The following is a 27,553-nucleotide window of genomic DNA, read 5'->3' as shown; positions in this document are numbered from 1 at the left end:
AACCTATTCCTTGGCTATGATACTTCCAAATTTAAACTTTGCCTTTTAATTGAAGGACTGGGGTTTGTATTTATATGTAGTATCTTTTGAAGTAAGTGATACACTCTCAAATTCAGCCCTTCTGTTTTTGCTCATTTTTTTTCTTTATTCTGCATCACCTGTGAATGTTAGACTCTGTGTAGTGTATGTTCATGGAACCATAATGTGTCTAGAGGGCACACGACCCTCACAGCATCCAGCTCAACAGTGTCATCATCATGTACTCCATGCCTCTCTTGTACATAGCTAGAGTCAAAACTTGAGATGTGGGAACTTGTCGTTTTAGTTATATTAGTTGCTCAGTAAAATTGAAATGAATGCAGACTCATAACTCAGTAGACATAGGTCTGAGGAGTCCCATCCTAGCCACTAATGGGTTTGACTCTGAGAAAAGAAGCTGCTGAATATTTGCCCAAGGACTCTTCCAGTCCATCAGAGCTGGGAGTGTCTGCACACGGTCTTTGCTGCTTTGCTTCTGCTCGGTCATTGGGTTTTCTGCATCGCTCAGCAGCTCTTACTCTGCTTCCTGTGTGTATCCGATGTTTACAAGCTGTTTCTGTTAATTGCCACAGGTTTACACCCTACGAGTGGTATAACCCCCACCCATGCAACCCCGACTCAGACGTGGTGGAAAACAATTTCACTTTGCTAAATAGTTTCTGGTTTGGAGTTGGAGCTCTCATGCAGCAAGGTACATTGGTTGCCCATTTTGTCACTTGCATCCCACAGTCTGCTGACAAGCTTTCATGCTGGTAAACTCCACCATGAAGCTAGAGGGTAGGATGAAACATGCATGGATAGAAAATAATTAGCAATAGACTTACTAGCCAGTTCTCAAGAAGAAGACAGAAAAGGGGACTAAATGGAACTTCCTTGCTGTGAATCTAGTAGGAGACTTCTTTCAAAGAGTGGACCTATATTTTCCTGAAAGGAATCTATATTAGTTATTTTTCTCATTGATGTAATCAAATAACTGACTAGAGGCAATGTAAGGGCTAAAGGGTTTGCAGTGACATAGTTAAAGAGTATATTCCATCAGGCGTGGAAAGCATTGGAACAGGAACTTGGGGGCAACTGTCACATTGTATCTGCAGTTAGGAAGCAAAGAACAATGAACACTGCCCTGCTCACTTTGTCCATTTTTGTATGACCTTTTCCTTTCAATTAAGTCTGCAGCCCCAGCCTATGGGAAGGTGCATCTCACCTTCAGGGTCTTCCCTCCTCATCCAAACCTGTCAGAAAACATCTCTGTAGACATGTCAAGAAATGCATCTCCTAGGTTACTCTAGACCTTGTTGAGTTAATGGAGATGGTAACCCATCACAAAACCTTAGAATTTTCTTTTAATAAATGCATTTCCATAGACATGCTCATCTTTTTCTTCTTAGTCATAAATTCACAAGTCAAAGGTTTAAATTGAATAGAATTTAAACCCATTGAAGTTTGAATCCACTTGGGTTCTTCCTGTTGCTAACAGGACCTAGAACTTCCATCTAATTACCACTCTGAGAAACCCTATAGAGATTCTACTTAGCCACCCAATAACTTCTTAGAATCGCCTTCGACTGGTAACCATAGCAACAGTAAACTGTAGATGTTGGAGAAATAAAACTTAAACCAAAGAATGTAATATACTTTACTTTTCTCTATGATTTCAGAGATTTTTGTTTTTGTTATAGAGGCGGGAGAGGTTGCTTTAACCTTTGGAAGAAATCCATCTTGTTTGTGGGTTTTCTTCAGCTTTGATCTCAGACATATGGTCTATCAAATATTTCCAAGAGTAAATGCCTCCATATAAGAAAATCATAAGTCTCAGATGCTGTTGTGTTTGGGCTATCATTCCACTTGACAATATGCTACAAAATAAATTGGCAAAAAGAAAACCCTACTGGGATATACATTAAACATGTGTGTGATTTGAAAGTCAACCTAAGGTTTTTATTTATGATGTTGCTATCATATCATTTGAAATATTTACATTCCATGAGTCCAATACACACAGAGAAAGAGAGAGAGGGAGAGATACAGAAACAGAGAAGAGAGAGATACAGAATATAAATTAAATATGCATGTTGGTCACTGGTATGTAAATACCACATAATTTAAGAAATGGACACTTCTATTTTGTAGTTATGCATAGTTTATGTGGGTACTATTTATTAAATGAGTGTAGATGCAACCAGATTTAGTAGAAATCACTGGCATGAATTTAGAGCATAAGACAGAGCTATAAATCCTGAAAGATACCTCATCAGAAGCTGTGTCTGCCTGCCTTACCCAGTGCACTTAATTCTTAGGGTAATTATCATGTGAGCAATTATTTTGAGGATGAAGGAGGCCTCCTCCCATTCCAACAATAGAATGAAAAACAAATACACGTTTGTTTCACTGTCCATGCTGCAGACCTGCAGGTATACACCTATTGCCATGTACATGTATCCATTTTTAAAACCTCGCTCATATATTTTCCCCATTTGGAGTTTACCAGCATCCACAGCAAACTGTGGGATGTAGTGTCTATTAGTTACCACTACCTTGGATACATGACAGTCAGCCCCAGCCAGACTCTGCTTGTCTTCAAGAAGTTGACAAACATTCCTCAGGTGCAACAAGCATTTCCAAGTGCAGTATTTGTGACTGTTAGTAGATCTTCCCTGATACAAGGCACTGGACTAGGTAGCTACTGTCTGTCATAGTCTCCTCTGTGTGCAGAAGCCTGTCATTGTATTAAATTGGAAACCACATTGTTTCATTTCATTTTTAATGTGATGATCAGACTTTCTCTTTTCTACAGAGCCTGAGCAAAGTCTGGATCAGGATTGGCTGTCATGTCTGCCATAAAAGGCACTAAAGAGACCAGCAAGTATTGTCTCATCCTGAGTATTTTCCAGTGGTGTTTTACTCTATACTATTACTGTTTCCATGACTTCATCCTTTAGGGTACTGAACATGTACAAATCATCTCTTCTTGAGGGAGGCCATTTTGGAATATATCAGATAACATTAAGAATTAAGAAATCCCCAAAATTAGATGAATTTTTTTAAAATGCAAAGGAACATTGAGAAATTAATACCATCCAATGAAAGTTTAAAAATGCAGTCCCATTAGGTTGCTATGTTTTGCCCTAAATTTCCAAGAATTTCTTCCAAAATTAAAAATATTTATTTTAAAATTAAAAAAATACAGATGTATATTTACCTGTCAAATGGTTGCTCATCTGTAAGTTCAGTTCTGCTTCCATACAAAACACAATTTTGCATGTAAACACATAAGTTGAAAGCTTTCTTTTCATAGATGCAACAAAATAACACAAGGATGAACTGATACCAGAAAATCTATACCTACGAGCCAAGAAAAAAATGTATCCTTAATGTTATATTTATCTCCCATGGCTATTTTATAAGATAAATGGTATTTTAATGGCAGCTAAGTAAAGATCTAAAATAGTATCACATTGCCACAAGGCTGCTAGATCAATTAAGCACAAAGATACAAGGCAACCTTGGGCTTTTAGTATACAAATCCATAGGCATACAAATTCTTTTAACTCACAAGATGAAAAAAAAAAAAAAACAGCAAGAGATTATTCTGCTAACTCCTTGGAGGCAACTTAATGGAAATGGTTACAAATTTGTGTAATGTTACACACCAAAATCCAAACAAACAAAAGAAGAGAATGCAAACCACAGTCAACCATTCATCTCATCAGAGGGAATGGAGCACCACAGAGACACTAAGAGTATTAAAAGAATATTTCTAAATTCACAGCCTAGACATTCTGCCAGCCTGTATCTATTCATCCCTGGCTTTGAGCTGGTTTTGATTTCACTGGGCAACGTATATGTCTGCTTGTAGATTAAACCTGAGCAAAAACTCATTCATTTGCAGCCTAATAAACTCCAGTTTTTCTTTCCATCTCATACCATTAGTACCATTAGTGTAAGTAAGGAGTCACTAAAACCCTCTGTCCAATCCACTGCACACATTTCAGGTCTCTGGGATTGTCAGTGGGAGCTGCCCGCTTCCACCTTAACTGAACACATAAATTCTGCCGTGACTTCAGGTTCACAGAAGTAATACTAAGCACATCACCGAGATTAGGTTTTCAGGCAAATGAACTAACTGAAATGCATGCATGAATCAGTTTAACTGAAGAATTGAATTGTACTTCTGGTCCTTTCCAACTTGGCTGCTTGTGATGGAGACACCTACAGCTCAAAGTTGAGCTAGACTCCTTTCAGGATGATTGACCAGTAGAACCAATAGAGAGAGGTTGTATTTTCTTTATAAACACATATTAAATATCTCCATGGTTACCGTTTAAAAGCAACAGTGACCTGAATGGTAACTAACATGAATATTCCAGTGAGGCACAACATCTCTGCGTGGGGGGAAACAGCCAGTTTCTGAACCAATTCTTTATTTAAGGGCAAAAAATATGCCTTTTGAAGAAGATATTCTATTTCAGCCAAACAAGTCTGTAAATTGGAGGGGGGGTGGGAGCATGTTGTTTCCTTAAGAGTAGCATGAAACAAAATGGGACCCATTCACAAACAAGTGTGTCTGGGATTCATCTCACATTATCTGAAAACTCCCGTTTTTTAAAGTTTCATGTTATAACTGGAGTGATCTGTAACCTTTTGAAAGTTCTTCACCTGGTTTAACCTTAAATGAAAATAAGATACCATTTTAGAGCTTTTCATCATTATAGAAAAAACCTAGAGTATCTTATTTCCCTCTAAATAATGCATTAAGCAGTAATAAGGTCAGGAGCCTTAGAATTATCTCTTCACTTTTAAGCAGCTGAGCACATTTTAGGCAGTCTATCTTGGGGCTGAAAGCATTGTAGGGCCATCAACTCTGACTACTTGTGTTGTAAGCAGAAGTAATAATTAGTAAGTAAGACTTAAAGAAGGGATCACTTGGATTTTACTCCATTTCTAGATAGCACATTCATTTCATCTTCATACAAGATAGTCTTTGAAGAGTCCCTCCCCCTTAGAATAATGACCAGCGTAAGTCTCCTGTTGCTCGCTGACTCGGTGTAATAACCTAACTCTGATGGTGCTGTCACAGGATCAGAGCTCATGCCCAAAGCTCTATCGACCAGAATAGTTGGAGGAATATGGTGGTTTTTCACCCTAATCATCATTTCATCCTACACTGCCAATCTGGCTGCCTTCTTGACAGTAGAGAGGATGGAATCTCCCATCGATTCCGCAGATGATCTGGCCAAACAAACCAAGATAGAATACGGAGCAGTCAAGGATGGCTCAACAATGACCTTCTTCAAGGTAAGAACCTGGCAAAGCCTTCTTAGTGCTCATATCGTGCTAGAATGGTGGGGGGGGGGGAGTAAAAGCCTCTTCAACTAGAGAAAAGCTCTTGGGTGATGTTTCTAATAAAATGAATTTTTAATGTCACAATCCCATCATGAGGAACAACATCCTTAGCACAAAGACCTTCTTCAGTTGCTCCTTCAATTTGTTTTTTTGTTTGTTTGTTTTGCCTGTTTACTTATTTGTCTTTTATTTTCTAAAACAGTGTAGTGTAGCTCAGGGTGACCTCAAACTCAGTATGTAGCTGACCCCAGCCTTGAACTCATGATCCTCCTCCTGCCTTCAGCTCTCAAATGTCAGAATTATAGACATAGGCCACCACACTTGGCCTGATTGTCAATTTAATACACTCAGACCTACAGATTAGTATGCCCATGGCCTTAATCTTTTTACATGTATTTATCTATTTATTTGTTGTGCACATGATTACATACACACACCATGGCACACAAGTGGCCATCAGAGAGTAACTTTTAGGAGCTTGTTTTCTCAGGCCTCGTCATCAGTCTCAGCAACAAGTGACCTTGCCCAGACTACCTCACTGCCCCCTCTCCAACCTTTACGTTTGAATAATGATATTTCCTGAGTGCAATCTAATGATGCCTCCAAAAAAACAAATGAAGACGTAAATAGCATTATTTCGTTTGATACTTACAAGATAGAAGCATGTGACAAAAAGAAATGTTGATATTGGAACTAAATTGTAGAATTAAAACCAAAAGCATCCCAGGGAGCTAGCCATGTCTGATGCTCTGCAGGAGCCATAGCTGTTTTATGAGCATCAAAGAGAAAAGATGTTAAGCTGGGTTGGCTTAAATGATCAAGTCCATTTCACTATCTGAGTCTTTTTAATTAGTGGTAACAGTAATGAAACTGACTCTTGCCTTGTCTATGAAGTAAGCCTTGGTATTTTCATTATCAAACTTCAGGTACTATAACTCCCATAACATGAATGCCAATGGACCCAGTAGGTTTAGTTATCATGAGGTGTGGCCCTTCACCTCATGAATGAAGAAGACAAGAGTCCCAGGAGCTGAACCTCTTCCACAGTCATGTGTCTGGTCCTTTCCAGCAAAGGGCCGAAGCCTTCTACTGAGAAACACTGATGATCCAGGCAGTGGTGGCACACATCTTTAACCCCAGCTCTCAGAAGGCAGGTGTATTGCTGTGAGTTTGAGGCCAGCCTGGTGTACAGAGTGAATTTCAGGACAGGAAGAGGAGGAGGAGGGGAGAGGAGAAGGAGGTAGAAGAAGAAGAGGAAGAAGAAGAAGAAAGAAGAAGAAGAAGAAGAAGAAGAAGAAGAAGAAGAAGAAGAAGAAGAAGAAACCATGATGAGCACAGAAATACAAGTTTAAACTTCAGTAACCCATCTCACCACAGTTAGAATGGCTGCCAACAAGAAGAAAAAAGACAATAATAACTGTTGGCAAGGATGTGGGAAAAGAGGAAATCTTACTGAGTCCCGGTGAGAGTGTAACATAATATAGCCATTCTGGAAATTAGTATAGAAGGGTCTAAAAAAACTAACCATAGAACTACCAGATACCCCTACTATACCATTCCTGGGCATATACCCAAAAGTGTCTATATCCTGCTACAGATGTGCCCATGCATCCACACTCACGCTAGCTCTGTTCACAACAGCAGGGAAGTGAACTAGCCTGGATAGTCATCAACAGATGAATGGATTGTGACATGTGGTGTACACATGCAGTGGGATTTCCTTTAGCTGTAAAGAAAGATGAAATCATGGTTTCTGTGAGAAAACAGATAGAGCTGGGAAGGAAGAAAACAGACTCAGGATGACACAATGGGATATGAGCCCTTGGCTTAGAATGTCAGTGTATGTATATAAGTGGTGGGTGGGGCCTGTGAGACTAGAGAGGTGTCTAGGAAGTGGAGAAGGACACAAAGACACAAGTGACAGGAAAGCAGAAGGGGTCTAGGAGTGGAGGGTAGAAGGGGGTCAGTGAGATGGGAGAGAATACAGCAGGGGAAGCAACAACACTATGCTTAATTATAGGATGAACGGTAACACTTTTGCTGATCATTTTATTTTCCAAGAGTAATGGCAATAAAAGCTGGTGGTGTAGGGAAATGGGATTATGAGTAAACAGAACATTTGGAACCAGAACAAACACCTCTGCCAAGTTCACACTCAGGTTCTCCAGCCTGGGGCAGTGTCCATTCATTACCTACGTGAAGAATTTTAGCAATAATTGCAATAAAAGTGGAAACCAATGTGGAGTAAGCATACCCAGAGCTTTGTTAAACAGCAGAATCATGTAAAAAGGTAGCATATAGGTTTTTTTTTTAATATGTTAAGAAAAACATCTTTTAAGACATTTTCATATCAAGGACAAAGTCACTAATTTAGTAAGTGTATACATCACAGAGGTGGTTTCTCTTAGAAAATATGTTAAATGTAATGATTACATATGAGTACAAAATTTTTCAAGTTTCTAGAAAGTTTTATATTTCCCAAAATCAATACTAAGCAGAGACACAAGCTTACCAAAGCTAACTTCCGTCATGATTCTTGTCATAAACAAGGGAAGTCACTGGCCAGGCACAAGAGACAGAGGAAAACATACCAAAGTAAAGCAGGCGCATTGGAAAAACCATTTATGTTACCTAACATTACCAGGACTCTTGAAGTATTGTGAAATGGGCAACTGCTATCCTATCTCATCACAGTTAGATGGTTGCCACCAAGAATGAAAACTGATGACAGTAAATGAGCAGAGGCGATCCCAAGGACTTCCCGATGCACACTACCAACAATGGAGGACAGCTGCTCTGAACAGAAGACCTGACCTAACTTTACCAAAATTAAGTCTAACCTCAGAGAGTTCTGGGAAGTTTGTTACCTAGCCTTTTGTTTGACTATTATATCACCAGAACCCTGTCTAGTGACTGGTATATAGCAGATGCACAGAAAATTCAAGGTACAAATTAGAGATTGCTGTACAGTAGGTGTTTAGAGAACATGTTCATGGTAAATGAGTAAACATGTAAATAAATTCTCCAAAGGAAATGAAAGACAGAGATAACACACACACACACACACACACACACACACACACACACACACACACACACACAAGATAGGCGGTTAAAAACACAGACCCTTGGGGGAGGAGTACCTGCCTGCAAAATCCTTCACTTTACACATCACCCTGTGGTCCAGGAACTCTGTTCATCAAGAAGGAATTTATTTGCAAAAAGAAAACAAGGACTGAATCTGATTTTGCTTTTCCCTTGAGGCAGGAAAGCTGCCAGAAAGCTTCAGAGGGGACACATTCAAGGGCTTGTAATCTAGGTTGTTCCACAAAGGAAAGAAATATTCCAGCCTTTTACCTGTCTGGACAGTTTCATCCAGAGAGTTCCGTCACTGATTGACACAAGGAGTCAAACCCATCACCGTTACTCTTGCTATGCCTCCCAGCCTCCCTTCTTCCCTGCCTTTACCTCTTAAGTGAAAGCAAGAACCTCTTCGGAGTGGCAGGACTTGCTGTAATCTAGTGCATCCTAGCTGGTATTTAGCTGGTATTTGGAGCAAAGAGAGACCACCCAATCACTAAAAACACACTTTCACATCACATTGCAGCTTAACGGATGTCTTTTCCCCAGAACAGAACAGCCCCGTGCAGTACCACAGTGGTAACAATGTGTCCCTTAATTTCCAAGGTGGGTTCAAATAATTCCAGTTGTAGGGGCCACAGTTAGAAAATCTACAATCAAACAAAATGCAATGAAATCTTCACATTTGCTCTCCAGGCTATAAGCAAGGGTTTGGTTTGTTGGTTTTGTTGTTGTTGTTGTTTTGTTTTTTTAATATTTTACATTTATTCACCTATCTATCTATTTAGCGGGGAGGGACAGAGAGTACACGCATGCTGTGGAGAATATATAGGTCAGAGTACAACCTACAGGGGTCAGTTATCTCCTTTCACCAACTTGTAACGATTTTTTTAAATGTTTTCTATTTAAATTTGAAACAAGCTTGATTTACATGTCAGCCCCAGTTCACGCACCCTCCTGTCCACCCCTGTTCCCCCCACCAACCCCCATCCTATCCCCTTCCTGCTCCCCAGGAAGGGTGAGGTCTGGGGAGTCTTCAAAGTCTATCATATCATTTGGAGCAGGGCCCAAGCCCTCCCCTGTGTGTCAAGGCTGAGAGAGTATTTCTCTATGTGCAATGGGCTCCCAAAGTCCATTCAAGTACTAGGAATAAATACTGATCCATTTCCAAAGTCCCATAGACTGCCTAATCCTCCTAACACCCACATTCAGAAGGTCAGGATGATCTTATGCTGATTCCCCAGCTGTCAGTCTGGAGTCCATGAGCTCCCATTGTTCAGGTTAGCAGTTTCTGTGGGTTCCTCTAGCTTGGTCTTGACACCTTTACTCATAACTATACTTTCTTTCGTTGAGTCATTTGTGTGTGGAAACACATTGGCCATCAAAGATCATTCATATGGGACTGGGAGATTGAAACACAGCTTTTATTTCACAAAATTTCAGAGAAGTTTAAGCAGACATCCTAAAATTTTAGCTGGCGTTGCCCGTAAGGAAAATAACAACTGCACTTTTTTAGCCAATGTCAGGGAACTAATGATACTTATTATACACCATACTTTCACAAGTTCATGGGCACTCTGAGTCTTAAAATTTTAATCACCATGGATCATATAATAATCTATTTCATCGAAGTGCAACATTCATCACTAGAACAATTAGCAAGCCATGTTTAGGAAAGGCCAAGTGCTTCATCAGGTTGTCCTCTCGGGTTTGCTTAGGAAATCAGGTATCAGAAGACTACTGTGTTCTGTTTATCAAGATTTTAATTATTTATAACAGAAATTTATAAATCAGAAAATTCAGTCAACAGACCAGAAGAAATTTTTAATAAACTCTTTGTTTAGTATTTGGAATAAAGCTGGTTAACAACCCAGGATAATACTGCTATCCCTCTGTCTACTGGAAGATGGCTTATTCCCTTCACTCATGGCAATGCTCTGAACAGGTAATACTGTCACTATTCTTCTGATCAACATCCCAGGGGACAGAATCAAAGAATAGTCAGTCCACAGGTCTGTGGAAACAGCTCGGCTGTAACTTCCCTAGGACTCAGGGAAGTTTCTTCACTTTCTACCAAAGAGAACAGATAGCCACAACATCCAGTTGCTAACTGTTCTTCCATAAACAGTATACTAAGACATTCTACCTTCTAGCTCTCACAGAAACAAGGAAAGGCACATATGCACAAAGCTGTTCTTTCTTGTTGTTGCAACTCTGTCAATTGCCTTATTAAATAAAGGTATGGACCTAACTCCGGTATTACCATGGCAATGTGGTAAGTCACACTTTTTCCCATAATAATAGTCATCCAATGGTCTAAGAAACTGAAAACAATTGTCAATGTCTTTTGTAAACCACCATGGTGGGTGGGGGTATTTTTTAATGTATGTTTCACCTGTAAGGAATACTGTTGGTCATTTTATGAAAGTTGATTAACATCACTCCCTAGGATATAAATTCAACAGCGTCCGGGGCCATACAGCCTGGGTTTAGATCTTGGCTCTGGGTAATTAGCTATGTAGCCCTTGACAAGTTACTTCACTTCTCCAAACCTTAACTTCACTGCCTGCAAATTGAAGCTAACATCTAAACCATGAGATTATTTTCGAAGTCATATGACTTAATAAAGGTAATATGCTTACACAATTCTTTAGCCAATGGTGAGCAATTTAGAAGCTATCGCCATTATCATCAATTTTTAACTGTAAAAGCTCTCTCTAGTTCACTCTCTGTATACTTAAAATTACTCTGCTCTTGTCCTTGTTTAGCCTTTTGTTCAGTAATATCTAGAATATGTTCCTTCCCTTAAATCCCAAGCCAGTGGTGCCAAGACCTAAAATCTGAAAAACATCCAATGGCCTTGCCAGACAGAACACCCATTGGAATCCATTCCTGGGCACAGGCATTTCATTTGCAGAACTATATCCTACATGGTTGGTGAGCGGCAGAGGGAGGGCTACCCTCAGGATTCAGCAATGCAATTCAGCTTAACTCAGCCCGATAAGTTCCCAGTGTCTCCAAAGTGTCAGCACCAGGCTTGCATTGTACTAGATAGGAGGGGGAAAGGTTTAAGATTTCTGCAAAGCCTGGAAATGTGGATTACAGTAGACATACGTGCCACATCAATCTGCTAAGTACAGTACAGCTCCCATTGCACAAGCACGAAGTGGGGTGAACAGAAGAATCCCTGTGGACCAAATTGGCTATGAAATTGCCATGTAAGAAGTACTTCTCAGTAGAGTCTTGCCTTGTAGCAAATCACTGTCTTCCCAGACCCAAGACAGGGGATTACAGAGATTAGATCTAGATTCTGTCTAAAATGGCTTGGATAAAATGGGGTTTTTATAAAAAAAAAAAAAAGTCACCCACAGACTTGCCATTTCTGGCTTTCATGGTCTAGGAATTTTGGACCAGCTGTGGGGATTAGGAGCAGTGATGGCTATAATCTCTTCGCAATGAGTGGTTACTGCCCTCAGCAAAGCAAAGACTGTTTCAAGGAAGTCACTGAGCCTTATGCCTGTGGAACTGATGCTATTGCAGGGACACAGAGTTCAGACAAAACCTCTGGGAAATAGAAAATGAGAGAAATCCCTCAACCTTTTCAATGTAGAAAGACATTCTTCCTATAAGATCTTCTTGTTTGAAAAGACAAGTTCCTTTACTATCAGTGTCAAAAGATAAAAATGTGTCCACTTGGAAAGAAATGTCTGTAAGTTCAATTTAGCCTAGCCTTTCCAGGAGTCTGGCATATTGCTTGTAATATACCAATCTTTAACTGTAGATGGGAGAGAAATGTGGGGCCTATTTGAGCAAAGATGTTTAAGTCTCACCGGGAGAATTCCCCAAAGAGAATCAATGAAATGTAAAGCTTCAGAGAATCTTCAAATGCCATAAATTTCTATTGATTCAAGGTAAGGGTATGGTCCCACAAAATGATCATACCTGGAAAGGCAGAGCCCCACTGCATCATAGACAATGTCTTCTGATAGTCTTCCTTCAAATGATTATTGTTAAATTAAATCATGTTTCAACGTGATGTGAGACATTACTGTTTAATGAATTTCATTATATTGAGTGAAACAATTGTCTTTTGGGCAAGCATTCTCCTCTGAATGCCAGCTTCGTAAGCTTGGATTCTGGGTTGCCACTATCTTTTGTTGATATTTAAGGATTAGCATTTTAAGATTAGCATTTCTCAATAGTCTACTGTGAAGACTTAATACAGAATTGTTTTGCTCACTGATTTACTCTGCAAGACACATAGCACATTTACAAGGCCACTTTTGACATAGTGTCAAAGAGAAAATCTCAATAGTGTGTGCATGTATAGCATTATGAAAACAACTAAAAGGAAACATGTGTAAACATGTGTGAACATAAGACTTTCAAACACTGTGGTCCAAAGCAGGATATCACAGATATCGATTCTATTAAATAATGGTATCATATATTTTCCCTGTGGGTGCCCTAAACTTGTTGGAGAAATACTGTGATAAGCAATGCTTATCTCAATAGAAATGAAACATCGGAAGGCTATTTCTGTAAGATGGAGTTTCTATCAATCTTAAAAGTATTCTATACTGCCAGACTTTCAATCTCACATCCTGCCATGAAAACCCAGCAGCTGAAAACAGAAAATAAAAAAAGAGAGAGAGAAAAAAATAAAATGATACAAAAGGCAAGGAAAAGTACAAACAATATGCATATTGCCTTCCAGGTTCCAACTACTGCACATCTTAAGACACCACATTTTTGTCTAAATGAATAGAATCTGCTGAAAGTCATTAAATATTCTGCATACATCATATGCTAAGTGCAACATTTGCAACATCCCTCCTACAGCAAAATCCTGCTTACCCACACTTAGGTGATTTCTTTAGAACATGAGTTTGATCTGCTGAAATACTCACCTGACTATGTGTTTAATGGCTCTTGTAATTCCCTTTGATTAAGAACCTAGACTCTGGAACAGGAGACTGGAATGAGACCCTAGCTTTATAACTTCTCAGTGTGATCATCTCTTTCTATGTCTATAGAGCAGTAATCCTATCGGTCCCTCTCTCGTTAAATGAATGAGTGCACGCAACATGCTCAGAGTGGGGCATGTTGCACAGTAAACATTGCCTGCGCACATCATTGTCACTATTCTCAACAGCTTTTAACTGCCCACGCACACATTGTAAGTCACCTCTGAGTGAGCACGCAGCCTGTTGCATTACAAGGTGCAGTCAGAAATAAGCAATCATCAATATTGTTAAGATGACTCTGCCTTCTAACAGATACCTGACGAGAACTGCTTATTATCTGTCAACCCGTGTTTATCAGCACAAAGACAGATGTAAAATCAGTCTAAACCCATCCCAAGGAATTTACCCAAGCCTGTGTCCTCTAAAAATATGTGAGTTCTAACTGGCTTTGTCCATGTTCAGTGAAACGAGAGGGGGGGGGGTCGCTGTCCCCATGCTTTAATATTCTGGTTGTGTCGACTGACTCAGAATGTTGACTCAGACTGGGACAGACCCGGGAGAGTAAGAACGCTCATGCTTCTCATGCAAGTCCTTCATTTCAACATTTACACTAAATTTTGGCAAAGCATACTCATAGCTTTAAGAAGTATTAAGATTCTCATCTGGAAAACTAAGGAAATTGTTTTTGTTTTTTGTTTTTTTAAGAAAAAAGTATTCACCAAATTTACTCTGAAAATGCTATTTTAGGGCCTGACAAATAAAAAATAAACCTTTCTGAGTATAGCATTATGGTGAGTAGAACTCAGGGGCTAAGAAGGAAAGAATCCTCAATTTAGAAGTGGCTCGTCGGCCTAACTGTGACCTCTGGTGGCACTTCTCCCGGGACCTGTAAGGGCCTGATCTGGGGGTGCAGAGACATGGACTTGGAGAATCTGTAAGCGAAACTTCCCAGCAAATTTCTCTTGGTAAATAACCAATAATGGAAAATCCACTCTCTCCAAGGGACTGTGTGACTTGAAGGCCTCCTTGTGCTTCCCGTTTAGTAAGGATAACATGGCGATTTATTTTTTGTTCCCTACCTCTACAGAGAAAAATTCCAATTTTCTAACTAAGACATTTCAGTTTAGTAAAATATCCCTCATGAATATTGATGCAAAAGTATTCAATAAAATAATGACAAATTGAATCCAAGAACACATCAGAGAAATCATCCACCATGACCAAGTAGGCTTGATCCCAGGGATGCAGGGATGGTTCAACATATGAAAATTATCAATGTGATCCACAATATAAACAAACTGAAAAAGAAAAATCATATGATCATCTCATTAGATGCTGAAAAAGCCTTTGACAAAATCCAAAACCCTTTCATGACAAATGTCTTGGAGAGATCAGGGATAACAGGGACATACCTAAACATAATGAAAGCAATATACAGTAAACCAACAGCCAACATCAAACTAAACGGAGAGAAGTTTAAGGCAATTCATCTAAAATCATGAACAAAACAAGGCTGCCCTCTCTATCCATATCTCTTCAATATTATACTTGAAGTTCTAGCTAGAGCAATAAGACAACAAAAGGAGAAAAGGGGGATACAATTTGAAAAGGAAGAAGTCAAACTTTCACTATTTGCAGATGATAAAATAATGAAAAAACAAATGTTCTGTGAAATTTTTACATGGAAGCTGATGCCTAAACGGCCAAAAGGAGTATGGAGGATGCCAGTCCTTTAATAAATGCTATTTTTTCACCTCTAGATCACATATGATGAAAGTCATAATCAAAACAACTTCAGCACTGTTGATATCTACCCTACGCAAGTCAACACTGGAGCAGGGGAAGAAACACGGAACAAGGTGTTGGGGTTCCTGAAGACTAGGATTAGTTCTGATGTTGACTTTCACTACCTCTTTCTGAATTCTCCAAACAGTCTGTACTTTAAGTTCCTCATCTACAGAAGTGATTCTTTAAATCTATCTATCTCTAAAGTCTCAGATAATTTTAAATTTTCAGACTTCAAAGAAAATGATTTCTTCCTAAGGTAGTTTCCTGATGAAGGAATAATTTTCTCAGCCATACATTTGCTGGGGCGTGGGGAGACTTAGTGACCTCCATATTTTTGCATAAATAGTTCCTCTCCTCACTAAAAGCTTAGACCTATTAGACTCTTACAGGCTGAAACCAGACACCCAGCACCCAGCACACACCTTTGTTGAGGAGACATGAGCTCCAATTTTCAGATATCCTGGGGCTGTGGAGTATGTCCTGGGGCTTCATCATGACAAAATGGGCCCCATAAAACATCACATGTACAAGGTATATGTATTGAATTGTTATATGTCTTATAAGATCTTTGTCGCGGGGCTCTTCAACTGCCTAACAATCCAATCTGTAGCCATCTGCCTCCCTGCCCCCAACTCATTGGACCTATTTTCTGAACCTGAGTCTTAAATAGACTTAGAAGCCAAGTAAATTCCCAGAACATTTGGGCATGAACAAGCTACTAGGGCTCTGATTCCAGAGTCCTGCCCCGAGTCTTGCCATAAGCCTCTCTGCACACGTAGGATAGATGATACGCCCCACCCTTGGCAAGGAGTCTACATGTGTCAGAACCAGCTTTAGCCTGAAAACATCAGTAATTCCCGTGATGACATTAATCTTTGAAATAAATGGAAGGGTGTACTGATGCAAATGAAGACAAATTCAGGGGAAAAACTTGAAACATTATGGAAATTACAGAGTAGAAATGTAAAACGCCTAATCATAGATCACTGTTCAAAAGAATGGAAATTCATATCTAAGCAATATGGAAATGCAGGCAGTATATTTTAACAAAGAAAAGAAGATAATGAGGTAATGGTGTCTATATATAGATGCATATATAATATATCATATTATTGATTCTACCAAAAAAAGCTGAATAAAAGACATGAAAATCATAGAACACTTTAAAATGAAATATGCAGACCTTATTATCTAAAATATGATTGCAATGACAAATTATATACGTAAAAGGTAGGGAGATCCTTCTGATTTGAATATTAACTAGAAAAGAACATTTTCATCCCTTATTTTGCAGAAAATGTAGCCACAGATGTACTTCTTTCACAAACAAAGGAGAGAATGCTAGTGACATATCCCAGGCTATCTCAAAGCAAATTAGTGCTGGCCAGGCAGAGGGGCTTCCATACCTGGAAACAACAGAGCAACCAATGAGGCCCAGTGATGGAAGGGAAGTGGAGTAAGTGAGCAGTGACCTGGAAGGAGAGAACCTCAGCTTTTCCTGGGTGGACTGTGGATACAGCTCTCAAACGTCAATGGTTCATTAGCAAGCACCATTGTTGATATTCATGTTATTCCTTCCCTCACCAAAATGGAGAAGAGGGCCTTGAGCCATGACTTCCATCTGACAAGGTCTCTTTTCTCCTAAGTATCTTCATGTTCTCTCCTGATGGGAGATGTCTTTCTATGTCTATGTTACTCATATTGGTTGATGAATAAAACACAGTGGCCAATAGAGGCAGAGGGATAGGTGGAACTAGGAGAAGAGAAGAATTCTGGGAAAGGTAGGCAGAGAAGGGCCAGAAACAGATGCCACCTAGGCCGCCAAAGGAATAGCAGGTCAAGACCCATCTCTGGTAACATAAGACCATGTGGAAATACTTAGATTGATAGAAATGGGTTAATAATTAAGATAGAGCTAGCCAATAAGACGCCCCAAGCCTTCGGCCAACAGTTTATTAATTAATATATGTCTCTGTACACTTATTTGGGGCTGAGAAGGGTGGCTGGACTTTACAGGGACAAGGAAACTCTATAACACTCTTCTGTAGTGAATTTTGCTCTTCTTCTCAGTTACCTGCTAGATGGAAGTCCTACTGTCATCAATCCAGCTCCTCATCTGCAGAAAACGTTTCCCCTTTACCATTTTACCCATGAGGATGGTGAATGGCTTTAGGCCATGTTGTTTTCTCAGCACTATTCTGCTGGTGGGTGTGCTTTTTTCTCTTTACAGAAATCAAAGATATCCACCTATGAGAAAATGTGGGCTTTTATGAGCAGTCGAGAACAGAGCGCACTGGTTAAAACCAGTGATGAGGGGATCCAAAGAGTGCTCACCACTGACTACGCCCTGTTGATGGAGTCGACCAGCATTGAGTATGTGACTCAGAGGAACTGCAATCTCACTCAGATTGGGGGCCTCATAGACTCCAAAGGTTATGGAGTGGGGACCCCTATAGGTAAGAAGGGTAAGGCATTATCCAAGGCTAAGTTGAGCAATGTTGATTACATGTATTCAACATATTGAGACGTGTGTAATGTCTTTAGCAGACTAACAAGGAAGAGAAATGTCTATAAAAAATAAGGCATGGTTTAAATTGAGGAAACTCAGATACTTAATCTAATAAATTTTCAACTACTATTTTTTATATCTTATCGCAATGTAACTGTTTAAGATTTGTGTGATTTTACTTTTACCACGAGTATTGTAAAGAACACACTTTCCTAATTATTCTTCATAAATTATTTCTGTAATATCTGTATGTACCTACTTTTTATGCCTTAAGTTGTGTTAGAATATAAGGAAACTAACTCTACATATAGATAAAAACTAATCCTGGCTATAGAAGACTATTTTTTCCATCTCAATAAATGAGAAAACAATGCCATGTCTGTCCAAAGAAAGGAACAAAAAATAAATTTTGAACTTTTCTCAGACAATAAACTAAAGTCAAAAGATAACTACTTAACACCCCCCCATCCCCGGTATTTCTATTTGTTCAGTTCAATAGCTCTGTGCTTCCTCGGGACTCTGTTGCCATATGCTATCCTCTCCTGTGACAGTAACAGGAATAGACAGAAAAGGTGTCTATGCTCAAAGGACAGTTACCGATCCTGTCTAAAAGCAACCCCCCCAAAAAAATAAAAAGAAACACCTCTTTCCCTGTTGCTATAGAAAACTGTACATACAGGGTTCTGTCATAAAAGTACCCTGTTCCTCTCAAGCGAAGCTTTGGTAATCTGAAGAAGAGAAATCAGGCCTTCGAGGTGTTGGAATTGTCTAGGTCTTATTCAGGCAGCCATGAGCTAATCCAGTAGAAAGCATAGTGGCCAGAGAAATAAGAGTCAAGGGGAAATCTGACTTGTCTGCATTTGAATCCTGTCACTGTGTTTGTGACCATCAGTGTCATGCAGGAATCATAAACTTCAGTGATTACAGAAGCCAAGCAGAGATCATGAGTCAAGATGATTTGCTTTGCTAGAGAATGCTCTCAATGGCAGGCTGTTAGCAACCATGACTTGCCTAAAGGAAACCCTTCCCATTGGCCATCTGTAGATCTACAGGACTTTAAGAAGAAGTATGGTCAGATAGGTCATTTTCCCAACCAAAATCAAAGTCATAATTCAGATGAAATTAATTTCCTGATGTTAATAATCTGACAACAATTGCACAACCAGTTTGGACCCTCACTGGTTCCTTGTTAGAAATATTAACATATCCTATAAGAAACTAACGTTGTTTTTGCTGTTGCCCTCTCCATCTTCAGAAGAACAGTTACACTAGGGAGTCTAACTACCTTCTTGGCCCTCTTTTAGCTCTTGTATAACAATAGTGTACTGGGTATACTGGAGAATAGGTTACCTGCATGTGCCTCGAGAGAGCACCAGGCTGGGTGGTAACCTGTGGAGAAGCACAGGGCAATGGGCTGCTTGGGGTCTCCATGTGGGAAATACACTTGTAGAATTGGGCTGAGCTTGTGCTGTACAGGTTTCTGTATGTAATTTGCTCCATTCAAAGGAAGATTACCCAATGGACAGTTCTGGGGAGTAAGTGTGAGCCACCGTGTATCTAATCTCCGGTTGTGCTATTCAAAGGGTCTGCTCACGGTGCAGGAGAGTAAGATTACATCATCCCATGAACAATCTGTGACTCATAGACCATGCTTGTGAAGATCTGTAATAGGAGACAGGCTCCATTTTCTGGTCTCTTACTTTTTTAATTTTTAAAAATGTAATATAAATATGAATTACTCATTTCTCTCTCCCTTTCCTCCCTCTCCCATGTTTGCCTCCCCCAAAATTTGCCACTTCCTCTTCCATAACCACTTCTGTTACATATACACATAAATGAGTAACCATATACATGTAGCCTGCTGAGTACGCTCAGTATTACCTACGTATGTTTCTAGGTCTGGTCACTGGATTACAAATGGGAAAACTAGTTCTCTGGGAAGCTGTTAATTGCTTTCATAATCTAGGGTGAAATCCATGAGATTCCCCTCATGTACACTGGAGTGTCACACAGGTGTTGGAATTGTCTAGGTCTTATTCAGGCAGCCATTTTGAGATTTCACAGGCCCAGCTTTCCTGTCATAGCTAGATGGTACAAACTTGGGGCAGAAATTCCAGTCCTCTGGCTCTAACAGCCTTGTTCCCCTCTTCCACATGTTCCCTGAGACTTGTGTTCAAGAGTTGTGTTGTAGATGCATCAGTTAGGGCCTAGGCATGGCACGTACTGTGATCATTTGAGTCTCTCTCTCTCTCTTTCTCTCTCTCTCTCTCTTTTCTTTTCTGCATTTTAATTAGCTGCAGCTAATGTACTTTGCTCCACGTACTTTCCAGAAAGAGCAACCAATCTAATTGGTAGATTCCTTAGATGCCTCTTCTTGTAGCTGCTTTGAGCTGAGCAGGGGGAAGGGGTGGTCTGGCTTTTCATCTGCTATACTGGCTGGTTTCCTGAGATGCCAATAATAATAATAATAATAACCTACTTAGGAGTGGTTTGGGTAGAAGGCTCTTGTTGCCCGGTGAAAGCACTGATTGGCAGGTGGTCTTTGGCTGTCAGGGACTTAAAGTCTTCTAGAAGCGTCACCTACAGGTGGAAGTATTCAACGCCAGAAGACACAAACTTGACAAGCAGGTTAAAACTCAGGAACTAAATGGGAAAAGTAAGCATATGGCTATAAGTGGTCACAGAGACTGAGACCTGCTGCTGGTTTTTAAATCCCACAGGCAAGCCCTCCTTGGGATACTTGTTCCTGAAAATCACTATCACACTGGATAGTACTTAGACCTTGTTCAACTTGTCTGCGCTTGCTACATGAAAACAACACCTACCTTTAGTACGTAGGATACAGGTTCTATGTTAAACAACAATCTGCAAACCTAGGGCTCTGCAGTTTGAAGGAACAACTGTGGCAAGTAAAAATAACTATTCAAATATTATTAAAATTTTGGGCTAATTCGGCTATCTGACTAGTGAGGTTTATGAAGAGTCTTCGGGCAATGTCTTGGTTTCATTTCTGTTGCTGTGATAATAAAGTACAGTGGCAAATGGCAATTTAGGCAAGAGAGGGAGCTTGTTTCAATTACAATTCCATGCTATAGTTCACTCTAGCAGGGCAATCACAGTAGCAATAGCTGGAAGCACCTGGTCACATCCATGGTCAAGAAAGACAGAAAAGAATGCAGACATGTTTACTTCCTTGCTCGCTTGTGTTCAGCTGGATTCCTCCACTCTTAATACAGTTAATGTCCCCCTGCATAAGGATGGTGCTCCCCACAGTGGTGTAGATCTCCCATGTGACCAACTTAATTAAAGACTACCCTCACCAGACATGTGCACAGGCCAACCCAATGTAGGCAATCCCTCACTGTGCATCTCTTCCTGGGTATTGTAGGTAGTGTCAAGTTGAGAATTAAGCTAACCCATGAATAAAACAAAATCGAAAACTGTGTAACAAGCCACACACACACACACACACACACACACACACACACACACTTTTTGCATTTGAGAAGGTCACAGAAAGCCAAAAGCCTATTGTGTTATCTGACAGAGAACTGGGGATTTTCGACATCCCCATGAGACAAGAGAAACTCAAGATAGAAGATAGTTTAAGGGTGATCAGTTGGGGTACAGTTGCCTAGTAACATTCTAAGTGTTCTCTTTAATTGAGTAAAGCTGGTTACCTGAATGGCATTTTACCTTTGTAAAATGCCTTTGTGCTTTACAGAAATACCAGGTTTCCTGAAGAAACTCTCAAGATAAGAGTCCTTGTGGTACTACTAAAATGGGCTTATGATTATTTTACTCTTTGGTTATACTTTTTCCCACAGGGTATTTAGACCATGTAGGTGGTAATAAAATAACCTCTATTTGTTTAGCAAATGTAACCCTCTATGGTCAGCTAAGCTTCTTTATGGGGTGCTCTTAGGACTATAAGAAGAGTGTGTTGGCTCCTTTAGTTTCCCTCTACTTGTAGTATTATGTACTAGGAAAGTTCAAGGTCTTGCTGGCCATGCTACTTCCCTAGGAAGCACTGAAGACCTCCCTCTTCAATACAAAGTGGATAGACTTCACCCCGCAGGGTCCCCATGGCCTCTCTGATCAAGACAACAGGTGACTTGCCAAAGTTTAGGACCCTTTTAGGCATGTTTCAACAAAACGTTGGCTGATCTGTTATCCCCTTTATCCTTTTGATGATTAGTATTTTTGTGAATATGACACAAGCTAGGGTCATCTTGGGAAATGGAACTACAATTAAGAGAAGGTCTTCTGGGGCTAGAGAGATGGCCCAGTAGTTAGGAACACTGATTCCTCTTTCAGAGGACCCAGGTTCAATTCCCAGAACACACATGGCAGCTCACAACTGTCTATAACTCCAGTACCAGGGGACCTGACAGCCATGGCAAAACACCAATGCAGGAGAGAAAGGGAAGAAAGAAAGAAAAAGAAAGGAAAGAAGGAAGTAAGGAGGAGGGAAGGAAGGAGGAGGGAAGGAAGGAAGTAAAGAGGGAGGGGGAAAGAGAGAAAGGAAGAAAGAAAGAAAGAAAGAAAGAAAGAAAGAAAGAAAGAAAGCAGGAAGGAGGGAGGGAGGAAGAGAGAAAGAGAGAAAGAGAATGCCTTCCTCAGACTGTCCTATAGGTTACATCTATACAGTTTTTTCTTGAGTCATTGATGATGTGGGAGGGCCTAAGCCATTGTGGCTAGGACCACGCCCCTGGGCTTGTGGTCCTGAGAAGCACAGGAAAGTAGGCTAAGCAAGCCGTGTGGAAGAAGCCAGTAAGTACAGTTCTTGTACAATCTCTACTTCATTTCCTGCTTCCAGATATCCACCTTGAGCTCCCGGCCAGTTTCCATCAGAGACGGACTGACTATAGGCTCAAGGTGACCTGAACCATTTCATCCCCAAGGTGATTTTGATCATGATGTTTGTCTCAGCAATGAAAATCTAACTAGGCCAACCCTTACTGGATTTGACATCCAGGCTAGGAGAATGAATAGTCACTCAAAGCTTAGCTGTTACAACACTTAAATTATGACTTTATTAAGTGTCAGTTTCTTAAGAAGTGAAAAATTAAGCAGGAAATATAATTATCCTGATAGAATATAAAGTATCATTAAGTCAATTTTCTTAAACATTATAACTAATGGATCAGTAACAATATTGTAATGAAAATCCAAGAAGCAGTATTTGAAATGAAAGAAAGATAAACATTATTTCAAATGTATAATAATAATATACACCAATGTATTATCAGTCTTGGAAGCATATTTAAAATTTCTTGCCAATTTAAAATGACTAATTTCTTCTTTTAAGTATAATGTATTTAACCAAAGTTTAAGTTTAGATATCTGTTTACTAATTTTTAGGCCAGTTTGAATTAAACACTTTTGGAGGAACTTTTCATGTAACATGTACTAAAGGTGGCACACAGAAACATGCACAGCATAAATATCACGCCATAGACACAAAGTGACATCTGGACCAACAGACAAAATGACATATAAACAATTAAAATAAATAAGCAGCTAGGAGCACATTTTCAAGAATCTAAAAGATTGTGTGACACCAGAATCAATAAGAAGAACAAACTGTATCCCAAAGACACAGAGCTTAACCCATGAGAGCATCCCCGTCATGCAAAATATCAAAGTTTACCTTGCAGACCCAAAGAGGAAAGCTAGTTAGTCTCACCAGGAAAGGAGAAGGCAGAGAGCTAAAACAGGATGGCCACCTAATTGCAATGGCATTTCCTGATGGAAATACCAGCGCTCCTGGTGGTTATTCTCCAAGTGGGACTCTCTTATATCATTTATCCAACATGTTTTCAGGGGACTTCTGAAGATTGCTAGATAACAACTAAAAGGACATAATGGACCGTGGTGGCCTTAAAACAACATCCTATCTCCCTAACCCAGCTTGGCCATCTCATAAAATGCAAGAGTGAAGATGGGCAAATGTTCTTTCTGTTTCCCCACAGCTGGTTTAGCAAATGAAACGTAAGTCAGAAAAGAAAACTAACAGGGATGCATGCCTTCGCCTTAATCTTGGCAGAATTGGGACCCCAGCATTTTGACACACTGTGTCGTCCTAAGTAGCACCTAGAGTTTCTTAATTCAGAAATCGTGAAGGTAGATTATCTTACACCAAATCCTTCTCATCCCCTCTTCTATCACACAACCCTACCTTATCCCTTCAGCATCCATCTTTGATACCATATTTTCTGTGTGATGGAAATGGTAGAAAATAAGAATGTGTGTCACCCTGAGAATAGTTGTACGTGGACATAATTTTAATTGGTATTCCTTTTAAAGAATACTTAGAGGTTGAAGGTTCAGCTCAGTGGTAGAGTGCTTGCCCAGCAAGCAAGTGCAAGGCCCTGGATTTTATCCTTAACTCTGAAAAAAAAATAAAAAGGAATGAAATATTTGAAATCTAAAATCTCTGATGGTGTGGTGGTGTGATGCAGGAATTGTGGGAGCTAATCCTTTATACAACTCTGCCGAGTGAAATCAGCAGTTTGTGGGTTGCTTTCTGCCCTCCTGTGAACGGCTGACTCTGTGATGGGTCTGTCTACATTGACATATTATGATATCTATTACACAGAGAGACCTCGACTGATTTGTTCAGTATCTTTTTTGCCAACTTTACCCATAACACTTGCTAATGTTAAAAGAGCCTCCATCTCCCCTTCCTAGATGAAAAGAAATATACTCCAGGAAATTTTTCACAGTGGTGATAAACCTGTCATGCTTTTAAAGCAAAAACAATGAGGGAATAATTGGAACAGATGGTGGGCTTCAGAGTGAACTCATCCATGGGGAATACAGCTGCTAAAAAACATTTGAGCGATGTTTCTTTTATGATGGATTTATTCTTTGAGGAACATCAGTTGCTATTCAGGAAGATCCATGTGTACACATACAACTTTTTTCCTCAGATGATTTGCAAGAAGTCACTTCTGATGTCAACCAGACCACTTGAACAGTAAGAAAGATTGAAGCTAAAAGATATGCAGATGTGAAAAGCTCTCTGCTGTTGTCTAGCCTTGCCCTCGGTCCCCAAAGGCTCTGACGTCTCTCCTGTAAGAGAAGACTGGCAAAGCTGGCCCAGTCACAAGCTAGAATTGAAAACTGCTGCTTAGAGACTCTCAGGACAGAGGCTCTAGACATGTGGCTCCTGGGGGACTTAAAATCAAACTTCAAGGCAAGGAGAACAGTTAAGATTTAAACAGGTTACTAGAAGACTGGAAATTGCCTTCCTTAGAGACCAGCATTAAGCAGAGATTGGATCTCCATCTGTCTGCAATGTGTTGGCTCTTGCACAGCCTGAAGGCAGGAGAGTGGCAGCGAGCATTTACTGCGTAGACACTGCGTATATCACTGTGACTGCTGTGCAGCCACAGCCAGGAGTATTGCTTTCATGCTTGTCAAAGCACTTCCGTGTCCCTTAAAGCAGAGTACTCCAGGTTCTCTCATTCTCTTGCGCACTCTAGGGATATTAATGCTCCTAATGTTTACCTCTACCCACTGTTCTGAGAACATTTAAGCAAAGGGCTGATATCTCTTATTGTTTTTTTTTTTTTCAAAATCCATACTCTGAATGGATAAGCTATAGTCTCCCTCTAAAGCATTTCACTCCTCTTTTAAAGTAGATTTGGGGCGTTAACAATTTTTTTTTTCTTGAGACTTATAAGGAAACAAATGACAAAATACTGAGCCTGACCTTACTGAACTTAAGCTGTGGCATAGGACATAAGCCACCTGTGGGGATGGGAGGGCAGCTCGGTGCACTTTCACAGAAATAGCACGAGACATAAGAAGTGAGGAGAGCTGACTTGGATTCGTGGTTCTTAATCATACCTTCAGATTAAAATATTTTAAACCCGTTTAACAAACGGTCTTGACTTTTAAGATTTGCCTCCACCAGGAATGGCTTTAAATTTTGTAGGCAAAGGGAGCTTCCTACTACTGAGAAGAAATACTATTAAAAATGTTTCCATAAAGGAATCTTGTTTTATCTCTTTTGCTTTGTTTAACATGGGACTTAAGAAAGATGCTATGTCCTAATGTATACACTTTGGCACTTTGCAACCCTTCACAATTAAAATTTCAATGGAATTATCAGAAGGCAGACCATATATATTACCAGGTCCTTGTAATAGAATAGTATAGCCCCTCAGAATTATTCAGAATGTACTTTATCTTAATTGGTACATGAATCATTACGGGTGAACCGCTGTAAATAACATCTGAAATTTTTCAGTGTTTTGCACAGTAAACATTCCTTGATTGCCATTGCTCAGTCTGGGCTGGGAGAAAGGAGCTGCTTCATGCAGACACCCTAGAACTCAAGTTCCTTCTGCTCTGTGGCTCCTCCATCACTGATGACTTGAAAGTGTTTCCTTATCGCGGTGTATTTGGGGAAAGGGAGCAAGCAGAGCATGCTGGGAAGATTTGAGACACAAGACTAGAAATGCCATCCATCACCTTAGCAAGATTTGGTGAAGAGCTCAGCAGAAGGAGAAAAGTGGTGGGATTCCTATTTAATGTTCCTTTACTTAGAGTGAAAAACACCCTGGACCAGAGTGAACCTCTCCCTCTTGTAACTAGTTAAGAGTCTTCAAGCTCTAAGACTGGAAATGTCCACTGTTGGCTAACAGTGCCTCGGGCTTTCACAACTCTGGAGTAGTTACCACTAAGAGTGAGATGTCTTGAGATCTTCCTATTCCACTGATGACAAACATCTAAATCTCCCCCAACTTTCAGGCTCTCCGTACCGGGATAAAATTACAATTGCCATTCTTCAGCTACAAGAAGAAGGGAAGCTGCATATGATGAAAGAGAGATGGTGGCGAGGGAACGGCTGTCCGGAAGAAGACAGTAAAGAAGCCAGTGCCCTGGGAGTGGAAAATATTGGGGGCATCTTCATTGTTCTGGCTGCGGGACTCGTCCTTTCTGTGTTTGTAGCCATTGGAGAATTTATATACAAATCGCGGAAGAACAATGACACGGAGCAGGTGAGTCCTCCCTTCCCAAGACCCGGTAGTTTTTACTTTGAACTTGCTGCCTCACGTAAGAATTTCAAGGATGCTTTCCCTTTTTGCCGCAGTCTATTGAGTCAGATGCCCACGAGAGCCGTTTCTGAGTTAGAGCAAAGAGCTGGCACGGCAGCTCTATCATTTATTTATTAATGAGGAGAAGGAAGAGTCTCGTACACTAAATCTAATTAGCACCATTTGGAATGACGGTGCAGAAATTCAAAACCCAGTTAATTCCTTCAACAGTTATTTGCTCTTAAGATAGAAACTATAGAAAGAGCAAGGGCGGCATAAATCCAAAATTACAGAAGGCTCCTGTGAGAAGTAGTACCAGCCCTTTGGTATATATGCTGAGCACAAGTGCTCTTTGCAAAATAATTTCTATCAAAATACAAAGAAGTATTTTTAAATTGGGCATTTGCATAAGTCAAGATATTATGTGTGGGAAGATAATTCACACAGTTGTCTTATGAATATGATAAACAACATAAGATGACAATAAAATACATTTGAGACTTTATTTTTTCAAAACTGCATATAAGATGACAGGCCATTTCAATCGTCAAGCCATTTTTACCTATTTTATTTTAAAAGGTGTCTACAACTGGAACTTAGATGCTTTGGGAGGGGGGAAATCCACAAATGACTTTGATTTAAGATAATTCTTCACTAAAATAAATAAAATGCAGAGCTCCAGGATACTGTAATATATTACTTTAAAGATCCCATTAGAATCTCAAAGCTAAGAGCTGTTAGCAAAAGAGCCAGTTTAATGCTCTACTACCAACAGT

General features: G+C 39.9%; 1 protein-coding gene across 1 annotated transcript in view; it reads left to right on the top strand.

The window, feature by feature from the left end:
• Grik1 (glutamate ionotropic receptor kainate type subunit 1) overlaps window positions 1-27,553 on the top strand; it is a 355,947-nt gene that overhangs the window by 314,279 nt on the left and 14,115 nt on the right. The window contains exons 13-16 of the mRNA XM_051191842.1: window positions 612-730; window positions 5,117-5,334; window positions 17,449-17,674; window positions 26,491-26,741. Of these exons, the coding sequence (XP_051047799.1) occupies window positions 612-730; window positions 5,117-5,334; window positions 17,449-17,674; window positions 26,491-26,741 (814 nt within the window). The remainder of the gene's footprint in view (window positions 1-611; window positions 731-5,116; window positions 5,335-17,448; window positions 17,675-26,490; window positions 26,742-27,553) is intronic.

This window comes from Phodopus roborovskii, unplaced genomic scaffold (assembly GCF_943737965.1).
Source record: "Phodopus roborovskii unplaced genomic scaffold, PHOROB, whole genome shotgun sequence".
Lineage (NCBI taxonomy): Eukaryota > Metazoa > Chordata > Mammalia > Rodentia > Cricetidae > Phodopus > Phodopus roborovskii.
The sequence above is the reverse complement of the archived record's forward strand: the minus strand, read 5'-3'. Positions and strand labels throughout refer to the sequence as shown.